At 35.1% G+C, this 15,523-nt stretch overlaps 1 protein-coding gene across 4 annotated transcripts in view; it reads left to right on the top strand.

The window, feature by feature from the left end:
- The window catches only part of DST (dystonin), a gene marked incomplete at its 5' end in the record, with an annotated part of 401,175 nt that overhangs the window by 238,882 nt on the left and 146,770 nt on the right, over positions 1 to 15,523 (top strand). For all 4 annotated transcript variants that reach the window (XM_080806480.1, XM_080806481.1, XM_080806482.1 and 1 more), the window contains 14 exons: positions 740 to 835; positions 1,643 to 1,768; positions 2,391 to 2,543; positions 2,731 to 2,885; positions 3,106 to 3,232; positions 3,717 to 3,900; positions 4,799 to 4,956; positions 5,474 to 5,652; positions 6,167 to 6,305; positions 7,110 to 7,303; positions 8,418 to 8,580; positions 9,277 to 9,360; positions 10,843 to 10,950; positions 11,612 to 11,710. In XM_080806480.1, the coding sequence (XP_080662606.1) occupies positions 740 to 835; positions 1,643 to 1,768; positions 2,391 to 2,543; positions 2,731 to 2,885; positions 3,106 to 3,232; positions 3,717 to 3,900; positions 4,799 to 4,956; positions 5,474 to 5,652; positions 6,167 to 6,305; positions 7,110 to 7,303; positions 8,418 to 8,580; positions 9,277 to 9,360; positions 10,843 to 10,950; positions 11,612 to 11,710 (1,965 nt within the window). The remainder of the gene's footprint in view (positions 1 to 739; positions 836 to 1,642; positions 1,769 to 2,390; positions 2,544 to 2,730; positions 2,886 to 3,105; positions 3,233 to 3,716; positions 3,901 to 4,798; positions 4,957 to 5,473; positions 5,653 to 6,166; positions 6,306 to 7,109; positions 7,304 to 8,417; positions 8,581 to 9,276; positions 9,361 to 10,842; positions 10,951 to 11,611; positions 11,711 to 15,523) is intronic.

The following is a 15,523-nucleotide window of genomic DNA, read 5'->3' as shown; positions in this document are numbered from 1 at the left end:
AAGGTAATATGACTGTGATGTGTTGCCAGGTTTCCAGTGCTGCATTGTATATTCCATTCCAAAAGCCTGCTTGAGCAGAGCTACACATGAGTGAGATTTTCCAAAAGGAGAAGAATGACAGGCTTACTTAAGATAGTCATTAAAGCATCTAGATCTCCCTCTTCTGGAAGTCCGTGAATTGCATCTTAAATATAAAAGCGTGTCTTATGTTTTCTTTAGGAAGTAGATGTTCTTTCTCTTACGTTTTGCTCTCGTGAGAGATTTACATTGTATTAAAAATTCAAGTAAAAATATTTTAAATAAAAATTCTTAGTACTATGAGAGTTACAGTTCCAGAATTACAGTGATAAGGAATTGCACCCTCTCTTCTCCACTCTCCCCAAACCTGCCCCTGGCAAAAACAAACATCTGTGTCACCCCACCTCCCTCCAAGAATTTCTAGTTTTATTTCTAGTTTTAAAAACAAAAACAAAGAGAAAACTACAGAGCCATTTATTTTGGTCTGTAGTTTTACATTTTTATTTTTATTTTTAATTTATATTTAAATTTTTAGGACTGGCTTTGTGCAAGTAAGAACTCTTACATAGAAGGGGCACTTTGCTACCCTAATTTTCGAATCTTACTGTTACAATAATCTCATCTCATTCAGATAGCAGAGTTTTTAAGCCTTTAAAAGCTTTGCTGTGTATGTACGTCATCACTCTTCAGCCGGTTACAGTGGCTGTGTTTCATCTTGAAGGCATACCGAGCGGCCATGCAGACGCAGTGGAGCTGGATCTTACAGCTGTGCCAGTGTGTGGAGCAGCATGTAAAGGAGAACACCGCATATTTCGAGGTATATGAACAGAATCACAATGTCCGCTGATGGTATTGTGATTTGGGACTATTTACAGAAAGTGTCTTCCTGTTTATTAAGGACATGTATGTAATGTGTGGGGGAAATAAACTGAAGTATTTTCTTTGTAGCATGTATGGGATATAGGTCCTATAGGATCAATTGAAGCCATCTTTTCAGGGGGAAATCCTTTCAAAATCTTTAAAAATGTCAGAAAATCTTGATTTTATGTCTTTTTTTTTTTTTAAAGATATTATTTATTTATTTGACAGACAGAGATCACAAGTAGGCAGTGAGGCAGGCAGAGAGAGAGGAGGAAGCAGGCTGCCTGCTGAGCAGAGAGCCCAATGTGGGGCTCGATCCCAGGACCCTGAGACCATGACCTGAGCCGAAGGCAGAGGCTTTAACCCACTGAACCACCCAGGCGCCCCTATAAATGTCTTTTATAAAGAAATGTTTCATTACAGAGAGCTCTTTTTTTTAATTTTTAGAAGTTTTAAAAAATTGTTGGAATTTCTCTCCTGCTTAAAAATTATTTGGACCCTTAAATAAAATAGCACTTCACCCAAAATATTATAGAGCCAAAACACAATATAGATATAAAACTTAGATACTTAGTGTTTACTGATATTCACCCAGATTCAAGAGCTGTTTGGGTAAAGGAGTGATGTGACTATTACGTGGTCTTGTGATTTTATTCTGTTCTCTCTCATGAGGGGTACACAGGGCTCTGGTACTCCAACTGGACAACTCTCCGCTTTACTGGCATTTGATATACGCTAACTGCCAGTTTTCATCTTCTTACAGTTTTTCAATGATGCCAAAGAAGCTTCTGATTACTTAAGGAATCTAAAGGACGCCATTCAGCGGAAGTACAGCTGTGATCGATCAAGCAGCATTCATAAGCTGGAAGACCTTGTTCAGGAGTCCATGGTACTAGTACAGAAACCCATGCGTTTCATCAGCTGTGTATAATCAGGATTAGATTAGTATTTCTTCATACTTATATGTGTACAGTACTTTGTGTTTTTTGGTACTCCTGATATTTCCATCTCTTTCAATCAAACATGCAGTTTTAGTATTTTTTGGTACCAAGTACCACAAAAGTGTTTTTTTATGTGATTGCCTCAATATTTTAAATATTTTGACAGTGGTGTGTGTGTGTGTGTGTTTGAGTTTAGTCATTCACTTCACAAAATAACTGTAAGCGCTTTTATATCCTAGACACTGTTTTAAGTACTGGAGATAGAGCAGAGAGGAAAACAGACAAGAATCCCTACCTTCCTGGTGCTTACGTGCTAAAGGGGGAGCAGACCATAAACATAAATTAGTTAAATATGTAGTATAGTGATAAATGCTAATGAGGGAAAATACCATCCAAACAAAACAAGGGAAAATAAATCCAAGAGAGGGAGGAGGGGAATTGAATGTGTAGACCAGCTAGGTTGTCAGGGAAGAATTTTATTTGTGTAAATGATGAAATTTTATTTGTGTAAAGCCCTAAAAGAAGAGAGAAGTCTTTTACTTTTTAAAATCGGTCTTATTTATTTCTTAGGAAGAGAAAGAAGAACTTTTGCAGTATAAAAGCACAGTAGCAAGCTTGATGGGGAGAGCAAAAACAATAATTCAGCTGAAGCCAAGGAATCCTGACTTTCCACTCAAAACTTCTATTCCGATCAAAGCTATCTGTGACTACAGACAAATTGAGGTATTCTAGAAATAAACGAGTTTCTGTCATTATTCTTAGCTTTTTAAAAATGAAGTCATATTGCTGACCAGTGGTAATGTTTTCTACCTCAAAAAAACAAAACAAAACAAAGTCCCAAGACTGGGTACGGTAAAGGGTTAGTCAACAGTGATCTCATTTGGTTATTCTTTTCTCCATTTAAAACCAGATAACCATTTACAAAGACGATGAGTGTGTTTTGGCCAACAACTCTCATCGTGCTAAATGGAAGGTCATTAGCCCTACTGGGAATGAGGCTATGGTCCCATCTGTGTGCTTCACAGTTCCTCCACCAAACAAGGAAGCAGTTGACTTTGCCAACAGGTTTGTATGCATTTGCTAAACACATAGAGCTGGGTTTGGAGGCTCTCTGAAGGTTAAAGAAACAATCAGTACTTTGTCAAGGCCCATAGGATCAGAAGGATCTGGAACTAGTGAACTTGGGGTAGTTTACAAACAGGAAGAAAAATTATAGCATGTTTTCAGAGGGAGTGAAAAGGCTTAATCAAGTGTTTGGTTTGTTTGCTTTTTTCATGTATTTCAGAATTGAGCAACAGTATCAGAATGTCCTGACTCTTTGGCATGAGTCTCACATAAACATGAAGAGTGTAGTGTCCTGGCATTATCTCATCAATGAAATTGACAGAATTCGAGCTAGCAATGTGGCCTCAGTAAGTATGAATCTACACATCAGCCTAATCTGTCCAAGAATGTGGGGAACTCTGTGGGTACAGTTTGTATTTGTTCCAGAATAGGATGGAGTCCAGCAGATCCATGCTAATGTTTATCCATTTAATAAATATTTGTTACATACCTGCTATATATAAGGCACTTTCCAAGAATGGGGGAAATCTGGATATCCCATATTTAATTCAGTGCTTATTACATTTTGGTAGGGAGACAGGATATAGTGTTTGGACTTACAGGGATGGATATAGTTTGATTTCATTTTTTGGTGTTTTATAGTCTCATTTTTCCTTATCTATTAAAACTTGCAATTGTTAATAAAAATAACAATTTCAGATTGTTCTTCTGTTTATGACTATTAATATGAACTAACATACACCAGAAGACTCTAACTTAAGACCTGCCCCATTTACATTTAGCTCTTAGTACTATAATCACTTGCTTACATGGATCCTTGATGTTCTTTAGATAAAGACCATGTTACCTGGTGAACATCAGCAAGTTCTCAGTAACCTACAGTCTCGTTTTGAAGATTTCCTGGAGGATAGCCAGGAATCCCAAATATTTTCGGGCTCAGATATAACACAGCTGGAGAAGGAAGTTAATGTATGTAAGCAGTATTATCAGGAACTTCTTAAATCAGCAGAAAGAGGTAAAGCATGAGAATCCTTGCATTTTTTCCCCCATAGGTGTTAAGTCTAGGCTCTTTTCTGCTCAGTGAGAATCAATCTTTGGTGTGTTATGTTACTCAGCCTATGATAGGGGGACATGGGTGCTAGAACATTAGAAGCATTTGTGAGGTAGGAACCTGCAAGGAGGGGTTCATTTATTTCTAAATGATCAATTAATAAAAAGATGCCAACTAAATAGTACATGACAAGCTGTGAATTCTCAACACATCTCCTTTTCAACATTTTCACTGTTTTGCTATTTAATGTTCAGAATGATCCTTTAGTTTTTGAAAAGATTCAGTTATTTTTCCATGTACCAAACCTGGGTTTTTTTTTTTTTTTTAAACACTTGATTTTTAGAGCAGTTTTAGATTCATAGCAAAATTGAGAGAAAGGTACAGAGATTTCCCATGACCAAACCTGGATTTTATACAGAGCTTAAGTTAAAGGAGAAGATTTTTGTCTAGTTAATTTTTGTTAAATATAGTTTATTCTGGACTCTTTTGATATTATTCAGAGACAAAAATTTCGTTAGTACTCTGTTTTAAAAAAAACTCTTAAACATTAACAAATTCTTTATATTTCGTTTCTAAGCATTTTTTTAATTTTAAAGATTAATCTGCAGCTAAAGTAATTCAAATTTTTGTGAATGTATAACAGCGTAATATATTACTCTCCTTGGACATCATAAATCAGAAATTGGCACTTAGAATAGCGTTAGGGAAATTTTATTACATGTTCATAAATTGTAAGGTCGACTCTTTTAAGGTTCATGACCTTAGGGTAGGATTGTAGTGATGACAGGTAGCCTTAGTTCGACAGCAACGTCCAGAAGACAGAAAACAAAGTGTTTTCTCAACATTCTATTTACTTTGACAGAGGAGCAAGAGGAATCCGTGTATAATCTCTACATCTCTGAGGTTCGAAACATTAGACTTCGGTTAGAGAGTTGTGAAGATCGCTTGATTAGACAGATCCGCACTCCACTGGAAAGAGATGATTTGCATGAAAGTGTGTTCAGAATCACGGAGCAGGAGGTGAGATTTGTAAATGGGTTGGGACAGAATTAACTGAAGGTAAATGACTATCTCAGTGACCTTCATTGTTAACTCCAGTGACTTCTCATGTGCTCAGCTTTGCCTAGTGGTCACTTTATGAGTTCTGGTTATGTATTTATTGCTTATCATGAACTACACTTCTATAATTCACTTCTGCCTTTGACTCAAGTAAACGCAGAAACATGCACCCTTTCACCCACTGTGATGGAGACTCTTGAGGTTTCTCACAGTGAAAGCTGGTATATGTTTGTTGGTCATCTGCTGAATGCAGAAGCACTAAGTTACATGTTTGTGCCTGAGGACATGGGCAGTAAAAGAATTACTGATTATAAAACTTGAATGCTGTGGCTTAGCTTCTTGATAAACAGAAAGTAAAGAATATATAGCTTTTTAAGTCAGCGATTATAATGTAGCTTGGTTTTTTAAAGCTGTTTTAAGAAAGATACCCCATCTAGAACTATAGCCCTAATACCTATGTTTATTCTTTACTTTATAGAAACTAAAGAAAGAATTGGAGCGACTTAAAGATGATTTGGGAACAATCACAAATAAATGTGAAGAATTTTTCAGTCAAGCAGCGACCTCTGCGTCAGTTCCCACCTTACGATCTGAGCTCGGTGTGGTCATTCAGAACATGAACCAAGTCTATTCTATGTCTTCTACTTACATAGAGAAGTATGCTACCTCTGTCATAGTATAAATTTGCTTCATGCAACTGTCATATTCATGTGTACATATAAATATAGATAATGCTGTTCGTTTAAAAACATTCATAAAAATGAATGTAAACATTCCCTTTTTTGTCTTAATAATATTATTTCCATGGAGTTATTATGCTTCATGTTGAAAGGAAATGGGTGTCAGAGATTAGGGCATATGTATGATCTTCCCACATTTTGCCTGTGGTTTTAGTCCCTCAGCTGCTGTAGCTTGGTGGATTGGGCTAAAAAAGGGTTGAAAGACCACCTTACCCTGAATCTCTTGCAGAATCTGCTGGGCAGGGTGTGGATTAGAGCACACACCCTCCATTAAGAAGAAACTTAGCTGAATATTAATCTGGGAGTAAATGTGTCTGTGTTCCAAAACCAAGAAAGGGCTATATCATGCTTAGTGATGTGCTTCAGGACTGCATTACTGGAAGATAAACAGATAAACTAATAGGAGGCTATTGTTACATTCTCTTTTTTAGACTGAAAACTGTTAATTTGGTATTAAAAAACACTCAGGCAGCAGAAGCCCTTGTAAAACTCTATGAAACTAAACTGTGTGAAGAAGAAGCAGTTATAGCCGATAAGAATAATATCGAGAATCTGATAAGTACTTTAAAGGTATGTCCTTCCCTTATGGCAGCATTTGCTCAGATCATACTCTAGAAGTATTTCTCTAACACCTAGATCTTCAGACATGAACTAGCAAATATCTTAATTTGAATACATTTATATTCGTTTCATTTCTTTATGTAGCCATAGCTTAGTGTAAATAAGTCATTTTTAGTTTGAGGAGAGTTCTCCTCATTTGAAATCTGCATCTCTTTGTAGATAGTAGCTTTTTATAATCAATTCATGTCAGCAAAAGGAGCTGAGGCTGAAAGTTTTTTTTAATGGATTCTCTCACTGAATGAGGTGGCTATTTTAAGAAATCAAGGAAGTAAGTAGAGGAGTTAATTCAGGAAAGGAAAAAGTCTGGTAGTTGTACTCATCTGTATTAACATTTCTACATATAAAGCATTAAGTATGAAATTATTGCAAAGTTGAGAAATTATCTCATTGATTTTTAATGCATGTATTCATTTTTAAACAATGAGATTAGTAGATGTTTAAGAAATAGGCAATTAAAAAGACTTACTGAGGTAGCAGACTTGCTCATGAATATATTTTGTTTTATTGATATGAAAATTCTATTAGGCTGAACTTTATAAAATTGTTTTTTTAAGATCAAAGTGCAGTCAAAAGTTGACAGTTTCATATGGTTCAGCCTAATATATTGTTTTTGTATATGAAAGATAGTCTTTCCTTTATCTGATTTTATATCAGTCATTTGTAAATAAGTTGTAAAATTAGGTAAATAAATCATGTGTTACATAGTGAGTGGTTGATGCATTTTTATAACATTCACCAATTAATGTATTTTAGCAATGGAGATCTGAAGTAGATGAAAAGAGAGAGGTATTCCATGCATTAGAGGATGAGTTGCAGAAAGCTAAAGCCATCAGTGATGAAATGTTTAAAACATATAAAGAACGGGACCTTGATTTTGACTGGCACAAAGAAAAAGCAGATCAATTAGTTGAACGGTGGCAAAATATTCATGTTCAGATTGACAACAGGTTAGTATCCTTTTTTGTTCAGTTTCAGCAGAGAGTTAATGTTTATCCTTGTATTCTAGGTAAAATCTAAACTTACTAGGTTTTATAAAAACTCCCATATGCAGTTATATATATATATATATATATATATATATATATATATATATATATATATATAGTTACCTTATATTGCAAGAGCTCTACCTAATTATATTTCTTACTGATAATGGTGGACAAGACAGTAAACTTCAAAATAATTATTTTTCAACTCTGTGTTGTTCAAACTGTTGATGTAGTTTGATATTTGTATAGCAAGTCTACTTGCCTTTTCTGAAGAAAATTGTAACCAACTTAAAATATTTAACTAACCAAGATTTAGTAAGAGCACAGACCATGTGTTTGAGAGGACTGTTTAGAGCAATCTGTGCTAGACCTAAGAAGTGTGAAACAATTGAAATGACCTGATGTTTATTTTAATTGAGGATACAAGAGGGTTGAAATCATTCATCCAGTGACCAAAATAGAAAAGCAAAAGGAAATGGGATTTTTTGTGCTCATCTTGTTCATTTTAATGTTTATTTTAATGCAAATAAAATGCTTTTCTAATATAGTGCCATTCTTAAGAAGTAAAATTATGTTCAAATATTGTTATTAAATCTCTGTCAGATACACGTTATGTAGATTTAATGTAATGGTTTTAAAATCACAGAAACTGAGATAATTTTATTTAATCACAGTTCCAGGAAGTACTCTCTGAGTCCGCATTGGACCCTCCATTGAATTACGTTGTCATTATTTCAAAAGTGAACTGCCATTTGATATAAGCTTTGGGTATTTAAGGCATGCTGATAGATCATAATTATGGTCAAATTTCCAATTTTCCTGATTTTTAGCTTTAGTTTGTTAGGCTTGAACCTGGAATAATCAGTATGACTAAATTGCACAAATCCAGGAGCAGAGTATTTATATGCAACTTCAGCCAGTATGGAGGGCCCTTGGGCCTCAGGGTGCTGTAGCCTAGAATTCTTTTACTTATCCCTGTTGTTATAGTGAGTGCCTTGCAGTACAGTCATCTCGTCTTTCCTCTTAATGGATATTGTTGGAAACTGTGACTCTCTTGTTTTTATTCTCTAAGGTTACGGGACTTAGAAGGCATTGGCAAATCACTGAAGTACTACAGAGATACTTACCATCCTTTAGATGATTGGATTCAGCAAGTTGAAACTACCCAAAGGAAGATTCAGGAAAACCAGCCTGAAAATAGTAAAACTCTAGCCACACAGTTGAATCAACAGAAGGTAAGTAAAAACAGTTTCTTATATTAAGGTTTTGTCTACATGTGGTCAGTCATCATCCTTATCTTCCTTCACCTCGTTAAAAGAAAAAGTCCACAACTATTTAGAAGAAGGTAAAGAGTAAATCATAAATATTAAAATCCTATGATTCAAATTCATCACATACTTCGATTTCTTGGAAGTCAGTTTTGAAAGTATAAGAAATAAGAAAATAGCATGTTGGGACAGTGTTCAAATTTCTAATGGTCATTTAATCATAGATACAGAAATCTTTTTAGTACTTTGCTGGCCACAATAGTTTTGCGGGATCCCAAATAAATAAAAACAGTAGTGGTAGAAAATTGGACAGCCACATTTGACAAAGAATTGAATTCTTTGAGATTTTTATTCCATCCTAACGAGACAGTAGTGTCTAGTTTTGCTTTGATCAGGTGTGGGTGGGGGCCAAGGCCTTCAAATCTACTTTTGAATAATTCCTGTGGAGTTTAGTAATTTCTGTGTTGGAAGCCGCCTGAGGGTGGGTCACTTATGTGGCTTAATTCAGAAGTTTGTCATTTGCCTTATTACATATTAAGTGCAAAAGGCTAAGGAGATTTACTGTTAAAGGGCGTGGCTATTTCTTAGTTCCGGAGCACCTTAAGTGGCTAAAAAGCGTAGAGTTCCCTTGTTCTTTTTCTTCTAAACTTCATGTGTTTGTAGATGCTGGTGTCCGAAATAGAAATGAAACAGAGCAAAATGGATGAGTGTCAAAAATATGCAGAACAGTATTCAACTACAGTGAAGGTAAGATTCAGTTACTTCCATCAAATTTAATATTCAGATATGTGATTCAACAATATACTTAGAAAAAAGGAAGTTTCTGCAAGTCACTTGACTCTGTGAAACAGTGAAAACAGAGAATCTTCCTGGGAGTCCTGTGACACTTATCTCCTAATTCTCTGTGATATGTGAGTCACAGGTCAGCCTCTGCTTCATTCATCTTCTCTCTGTCACAGATGTGCACAGCCGCACACGCACACACGTTAGAAGAGATGCGTAGCTCTGAAGTTGGTTTCTTACCACTTTGTGTGTGCTTGTGTATCTCTCTCTCTCTCCTTTAGCATCGCTAGCGTAGTCCCTGGAAGAACTTGACTTTCTTAGGAGACCGTTCACATGTCTAAAGCTGTTGGCCATTGGTTGGGCCTTAGCCATCCAGATCTGAAGTTCCATTGCCTAGCCCGGCGAAAGGGAGGGGGAATATAACTAGCATATTGTAACTAAATGTTTCCATGAGCTTCTAAAGAGACTTAGGAAACTTTTCTGACCACCTTAGATGTTTCTGATTTTTATTACCACCTTGGAAACATCCCAGGATTAGATAGTTTCCTAAGAATGTAGTTTTGTAGTAATTTTTAAAAGTTACTTAGTGACTGGGACGCCTGGGTGGCTCAGTTGGTTAAGCAGCTGCCTTCGGCTCAGGTCATGATCCCAGCGTCCTGGGATCGAGTCCCACATCGGGCTCCTTGCTCGGCAGGGAGCCTGCTTCTCCCTCTGCCTGCCACTCTGTCTGCTTGTGCTCACTCTCGCTCCTCTCTCTCTCTCTCTCTGACAAATAAATAAATAAATAAATATTTTAAAAAAAAGTTACTTAGTGACAATGAATTTTGGAACACTGAAAAAAAAATTAAATTAAAAAAACACATAGAGAACAAACTGGTAGCTGCCAGAGGTGAGGTGGGGAGGGGATGGGTGAAAAAGATAAAGGGGATTAAGAGTACACTTATCATGATGAGCACACTGAAAAATGTATCAAATTATTGAATCATTATGTTGTACACCTAAAACTAAAATAACACTGTATATTAATTATATTTCAATTAAAAAACACCAACTGGAAATTCTAGAACTGACAAAACACAGTATCTGAAATAAAAAAAAATGAACTGAAAAGAAAAGTTACTTAGTCAGTGACACCTGGGTGGTCAATCAGTTAAGCTGCTGCCTTAGACTCAGGTCATGATCCCAGAGTCCTGGGATCGAGTCTTGCATGGGGCTCCTTGCTCAGTGGGAAGCCTGCTTCTCTCTCTCTCTCTCTGCCTGGTGCCACCCTGCCTGCTTGTGCTTGCTCACTCACTCTCTATCTGACAAATAAATAAATAAAATCTTTCAGGAGAAAAAAAAGTTACTTAGTGAAATCAGGTTCAGTTTCTGTGCATAAAGCCACTATAGAATGAAGCATTAATGCTTTGCTTTAATTAATTTAATCTCACCAACTCTGTTATACAGGACTATGAGTTACAAACAATGACCTACCGGGCCATGGTAGATTCACAGCAGAAATCTCCAGTGAAACGCCGAAGAATGCAGAGCTCAGCAGATCTCATTATTCAAGAGGTAGTTAAAGTACTGAGAAGAGAGGGGATAAAGAAGAGAGGAACAATACCTAAAATATTATATTTATATATTTGTATTGTGGTAGAGTACACATAATAGGAAACGTACCATTTTAACCATGTTTAAGTGTGCAGTTCAGTGGCACTTGGTGACTTTACAGTGTTGTGCAAACCTGACTACTGTCCATTTCCAGAACTTTCTTCCTTGTTCCAAAAAAGAAGCCCTTACCTAAACAGTGCATTTTATTGAGGGTTGTAAAAAAATCCTTGGAAGAGCTTTATTCAAGATTAATTATTGAGAGGGTGGGGGGGGTGAGCCTGGTGGTAGGTATTGTGGAGGGCACGTATTGCATGGAGCACTGGGTGTGGTGCATAAACAATGAATTTTGGGACACTGAAAAAAAATAAAATAAAAAGATTAATTATTAACTGCAGAGAATAACAAATATACTTGTCAATTAAATTTAGAGGAGAATTGTTATTTAATATGGTTTGTACAACAGTAAGTAATAAGCCCGTTCCTACCTACTTGCCATTACTGGGCAATTGTGTATTTTACCATCACAAAGGCTAGTTAATGTTATGATTATTAATCAACATTCATTAAACTCATTTAGAGCCACTGGAGATTATGTTTTTATTGTATATTTCATTATTCGCAGTTCATGGACCTAAGGACCCGATACACTGCTCTGGTCACCCTCATGACACAGTATGTTAAATTTGCTGGAGATTCATTGAAGAGGCTGGAAGAGGAGGAGGTAACAGTTAACTATGAGCCACTAACTTAAAGGAACTACAATATGTTTGGGAAAACAAAAAAAGTTTTCATGACAAATTTACATGGATGATAAGTTATTATTTAATTAGACAATTACAGTGAAAAAGAGTAGAGGCCTGGGATTTTTCCGTGTGTTTTTGATTCTCTCCAACAGGAGAACATTGTTTATTTTCACTCTAAGATGCAGATATTATTAAAGTTAATGTCTGAAATGGCTCTATTTAAATCATGAAATGTTGGCCGTTTGGCAGGATTTTTTTTTCAGTTTTCCTGTATTTGAGAAATATACTTCTTTTGAGTAGTATAGTTACTACTATTAAGATGACTACAGAAATACTACTTAAACATATTGGTTTTAAACATTTTAAAGTAATTTACATTTTCAAGGATTTAAAACATAAAAGTATTAATTTAGAAGAGGCAGAGTTTTGTACAAAATGATAGTACTTTTTAAGAATTGTGGAGTTTTTTGTTTTGTTTTTATTGTTTCCCAAAAGGTATGCTGTATGGTAAAAGACTATTTAAGTACCATTATAATTTGGAGGATTTCTGTGCTTTAAGTCTACATTTTAAAAATATGATTAGAAATAGTTATTTATAAAAATATATTGTCATAAAAGGCTGTTGTATCTATTATTGAAGAGGTTATACAGTGCTTTATTAACTTGAAATGCCTTCTATTCCTAACCTCAGAACAGACAAAAATAGTAGACAGAATGCTAAAATAAGTAGATTGTGAGGCATTAGCCATTTTAAATTAGACTGTTCTTGAACTTCTGAAGATGATTATACTTAGAGTAACTTCATATAATGAGAGAACTAAAACAGTAGTGGATGTCTAATAGGTGTTAACTTTCTTATTTTCTACTTGAGTCACTATTTTAGTCTGTTCAGAATTAACAGTTTTCTGCAATAAAATCACTAACCAAGCTAATTGCAAGTCTTTATAACAAGATTCCTTTGTGCTTAGAAAGGAGAACCAGAGTATCTGTGATCAAATAATTGCTATACATCTATCACCTGTAAAAGAGCGTCTGTAATTTTTTTTTTTTTAAAGATTTTATTTATTTATTTGACAGAGAGAGATCACAAGTAGACAGAGAGGCAGGCAGAGAGAGAGAGAGAGGGAAGCAGGCTCCCCGCTGAGCAGAGAGCCTGATGCGGGACTTGATCCCAGGACCCTGAGATCATGACCCGAGCCGAAGGCAGCGGCTTAACCCACTGAGCCACCCAGGCGCCCCGAGCGTCTGTAATTTTTAAAAATATTTTTAGTTGTTGAGAGATATGATTCCACTTAAAATAGTATGTAGGTCTTTTAAATTCTATATTTAAAAATATACATTTTCAATTGTATATTTCATTAAATATAAGCTAAGTCCTTTCCTATAGTGTATATTTGGTTGCACATAAATGAGCCACTTCCCTTAGTTTATCTGATGAGGTAATACACTAAAGTTGATGGAACCAAGAGCTTTTTCAAAAAGCCTCGTATATATAAAAATTATGCTTTCATCCTTTGAAATATAAAAGATTTATACTGAATTGAAACTCAAAACAAGACCATGCACAGACTGTAACTTAAAATATATAAGAAAACTTTACCGATTGGAAAATCACCACTAAAAGATCATATTAATGGAATGTCTCATAAAAAGATACATAAACATAGCTCAGTTTTCAGACTTGAGAGTGGTATTCCTGAAACTGAGTCTGCGAAGACTTATGTTGGAAATCTTGGTCTGAGAGCAGAATTTTTAATAATAAACATAAAATCAAAGAGGGATACAAGTTAATTTGAGAAGAGGAAACTGAATTATAGAAATGGTAGTAGAGTATCTGTAATGGCTATTAGATGGAAAAAGAGATTTTCTAATCTGTGATGAGAGAAAAGTACATCAAAAATTAATTGATGAGATTAAAGGACAGGATGTTTTTTGGGGGAATAGTTAGAGAAAACTTGAGGAAGTTATTTTTATATGAGTAAGTTTGAGATCTAAGAGAAAGAAAATCAGCGATAGGATTAAATTACTTCTAGTAATTTGTGTGGTAATTGCTAAAACATTCAGACTTACCTAGACGATGTGAGATTATTAACAATCACTAAAATGACTGTAGTTAAGTACTGAGGGTTCAATAACAAAAATTTTTTCCTGAGAGAATTTTCATTTTTCTTTTTTTTTTTTTTTTTTTTTTGAGAATTTTCATTTTTCTAACTTCACAACATGACAGAGAAAAAGAGGACTCAAAACCTCTTAGTGACAGCTAAGTTTTACACTTGATCTTAGCCAAAAGGCCGAGAAGCGATTGTGACAGCTAAGTTTTAAGGAGTTTTGATAAGCAATTGAGAAAGACCCAATTAGAAATTATCTAAAAAAATACTGAAAATATAATGTTTAAGCAGGTAAAATGCTTCAGTGTCACCAGTTCACTCTGATAGCAAAATAAAATAGAGCACTAATTATTGCAGGTTGTGATGAAATTTGTTTTTATATGACTTCTTATTATGGGAAACCATATTTAGGTTAGCAAAGGAAACAACTGAAATTCATATTGAAATTATTGGGGATCAAAAAATTAGAAGAAGCAAAGTAAGATATATAGTCTATAGTATAAATTAAATTCTTGAAATTCACCAGAGCCTCTCAATGAAAAAAAAACCCTGCTATCTAGAATAATTTCTCTACTCCTGTTTACATGGTTCTAGTTATGATGATCTTGAGTTGGTGATATGAAACTAATAATCTTACGGTGTTAATAAAGAAATTATATTGGAATTCTGTACTAGCCCCGATCATGTAGTCCTCTAGTCAATGCAGAGTATAGTCCTCCCAGCTGAGATTGATTCTTCTATCAGTTGAAAAAAAATTTTTCTTATATTTTATTCTGTACATTGGAGTTGACTCCTTAAGTATATTTTTACAAAGATTTATATTTAACAAATATCTTTATATTTATGGAGTATCTAAAGGTACTTGTCAAAGTGGATTCGTATGAGGCATATCATTAACAACAACAAGATCTGTGAGTATATGAAGCACATCTTTTCTAAAGCGCCCAGGGACTATAGCTGCCTTTGCATTAGCAACTCTGATTATTATAATTGTCATAATATGGCAAGTATAAACAAATAAGGAATTCAACTTTAGAAATTATACATTTTTATATAATTTCCCTCCTTACCTATATGAGGTATTATTTCTTGATTTGACTCTTTAAAGTGGTACCAAAATTCTATATTTTGTTTCTTTAACTAAATGAAACAGATGTATCATTTTATTTTTATATATATTTTTAAAATATTTATTTTAGAGAGCAAGAGAGTGAGCATGAGTGGGAGGGGCAGAGGGAGAGAGATTCCTCAAGCTGCCTTCCCACTGAGCACCTAGCTGGAAGCAGGGCTGGATCTCACCACCCTTGAGATCATGACCTGAGCTGAAACCAAGAGGCGGGTGCTCAAATGACTGTGCCACTGAGGTGCCCCCCACTCCTTTTCAAATATTTATTTATTTATCTTAGAGAGATAAACATTTTAAATCTCCATTGGGCTAGTTATTTAAAACTGAATTTGTAAGTGTCATTCGGTTCCTTTATGTTCTTAGCTTGTAAGACTGAGTTGTGTGGGAAAGCAGGAAGGGAGCTATTGTGAGTTTTATTCCCCATTTGTCCCTCACCCATTATGTGAGATTTCAAAACTATTTGACCTCTCTGTACCTCAGTTTCCTCATTCATAACAGGTTGGGGTCTTGCTGTATCTTTTGTAAGATCCCTCATTTCTTGCGGTCAAATCCTGAGG

Source organism: Martes martes (genome assembly GCF_963455335.1).
Source record: "Martes martes genome assembly, chromosome: 6".
Lineage (NCBI taxonomy): Eukaryota > Metazoa > Chordata > Mammalia > Carnivora > Mustelidae > Martes > Martes martes.
The sequence above is the reverse complement of the archived record's forward strand: the minus strand, read 5'-3'. Positions and strand labels throughout refer to the sequence as shown.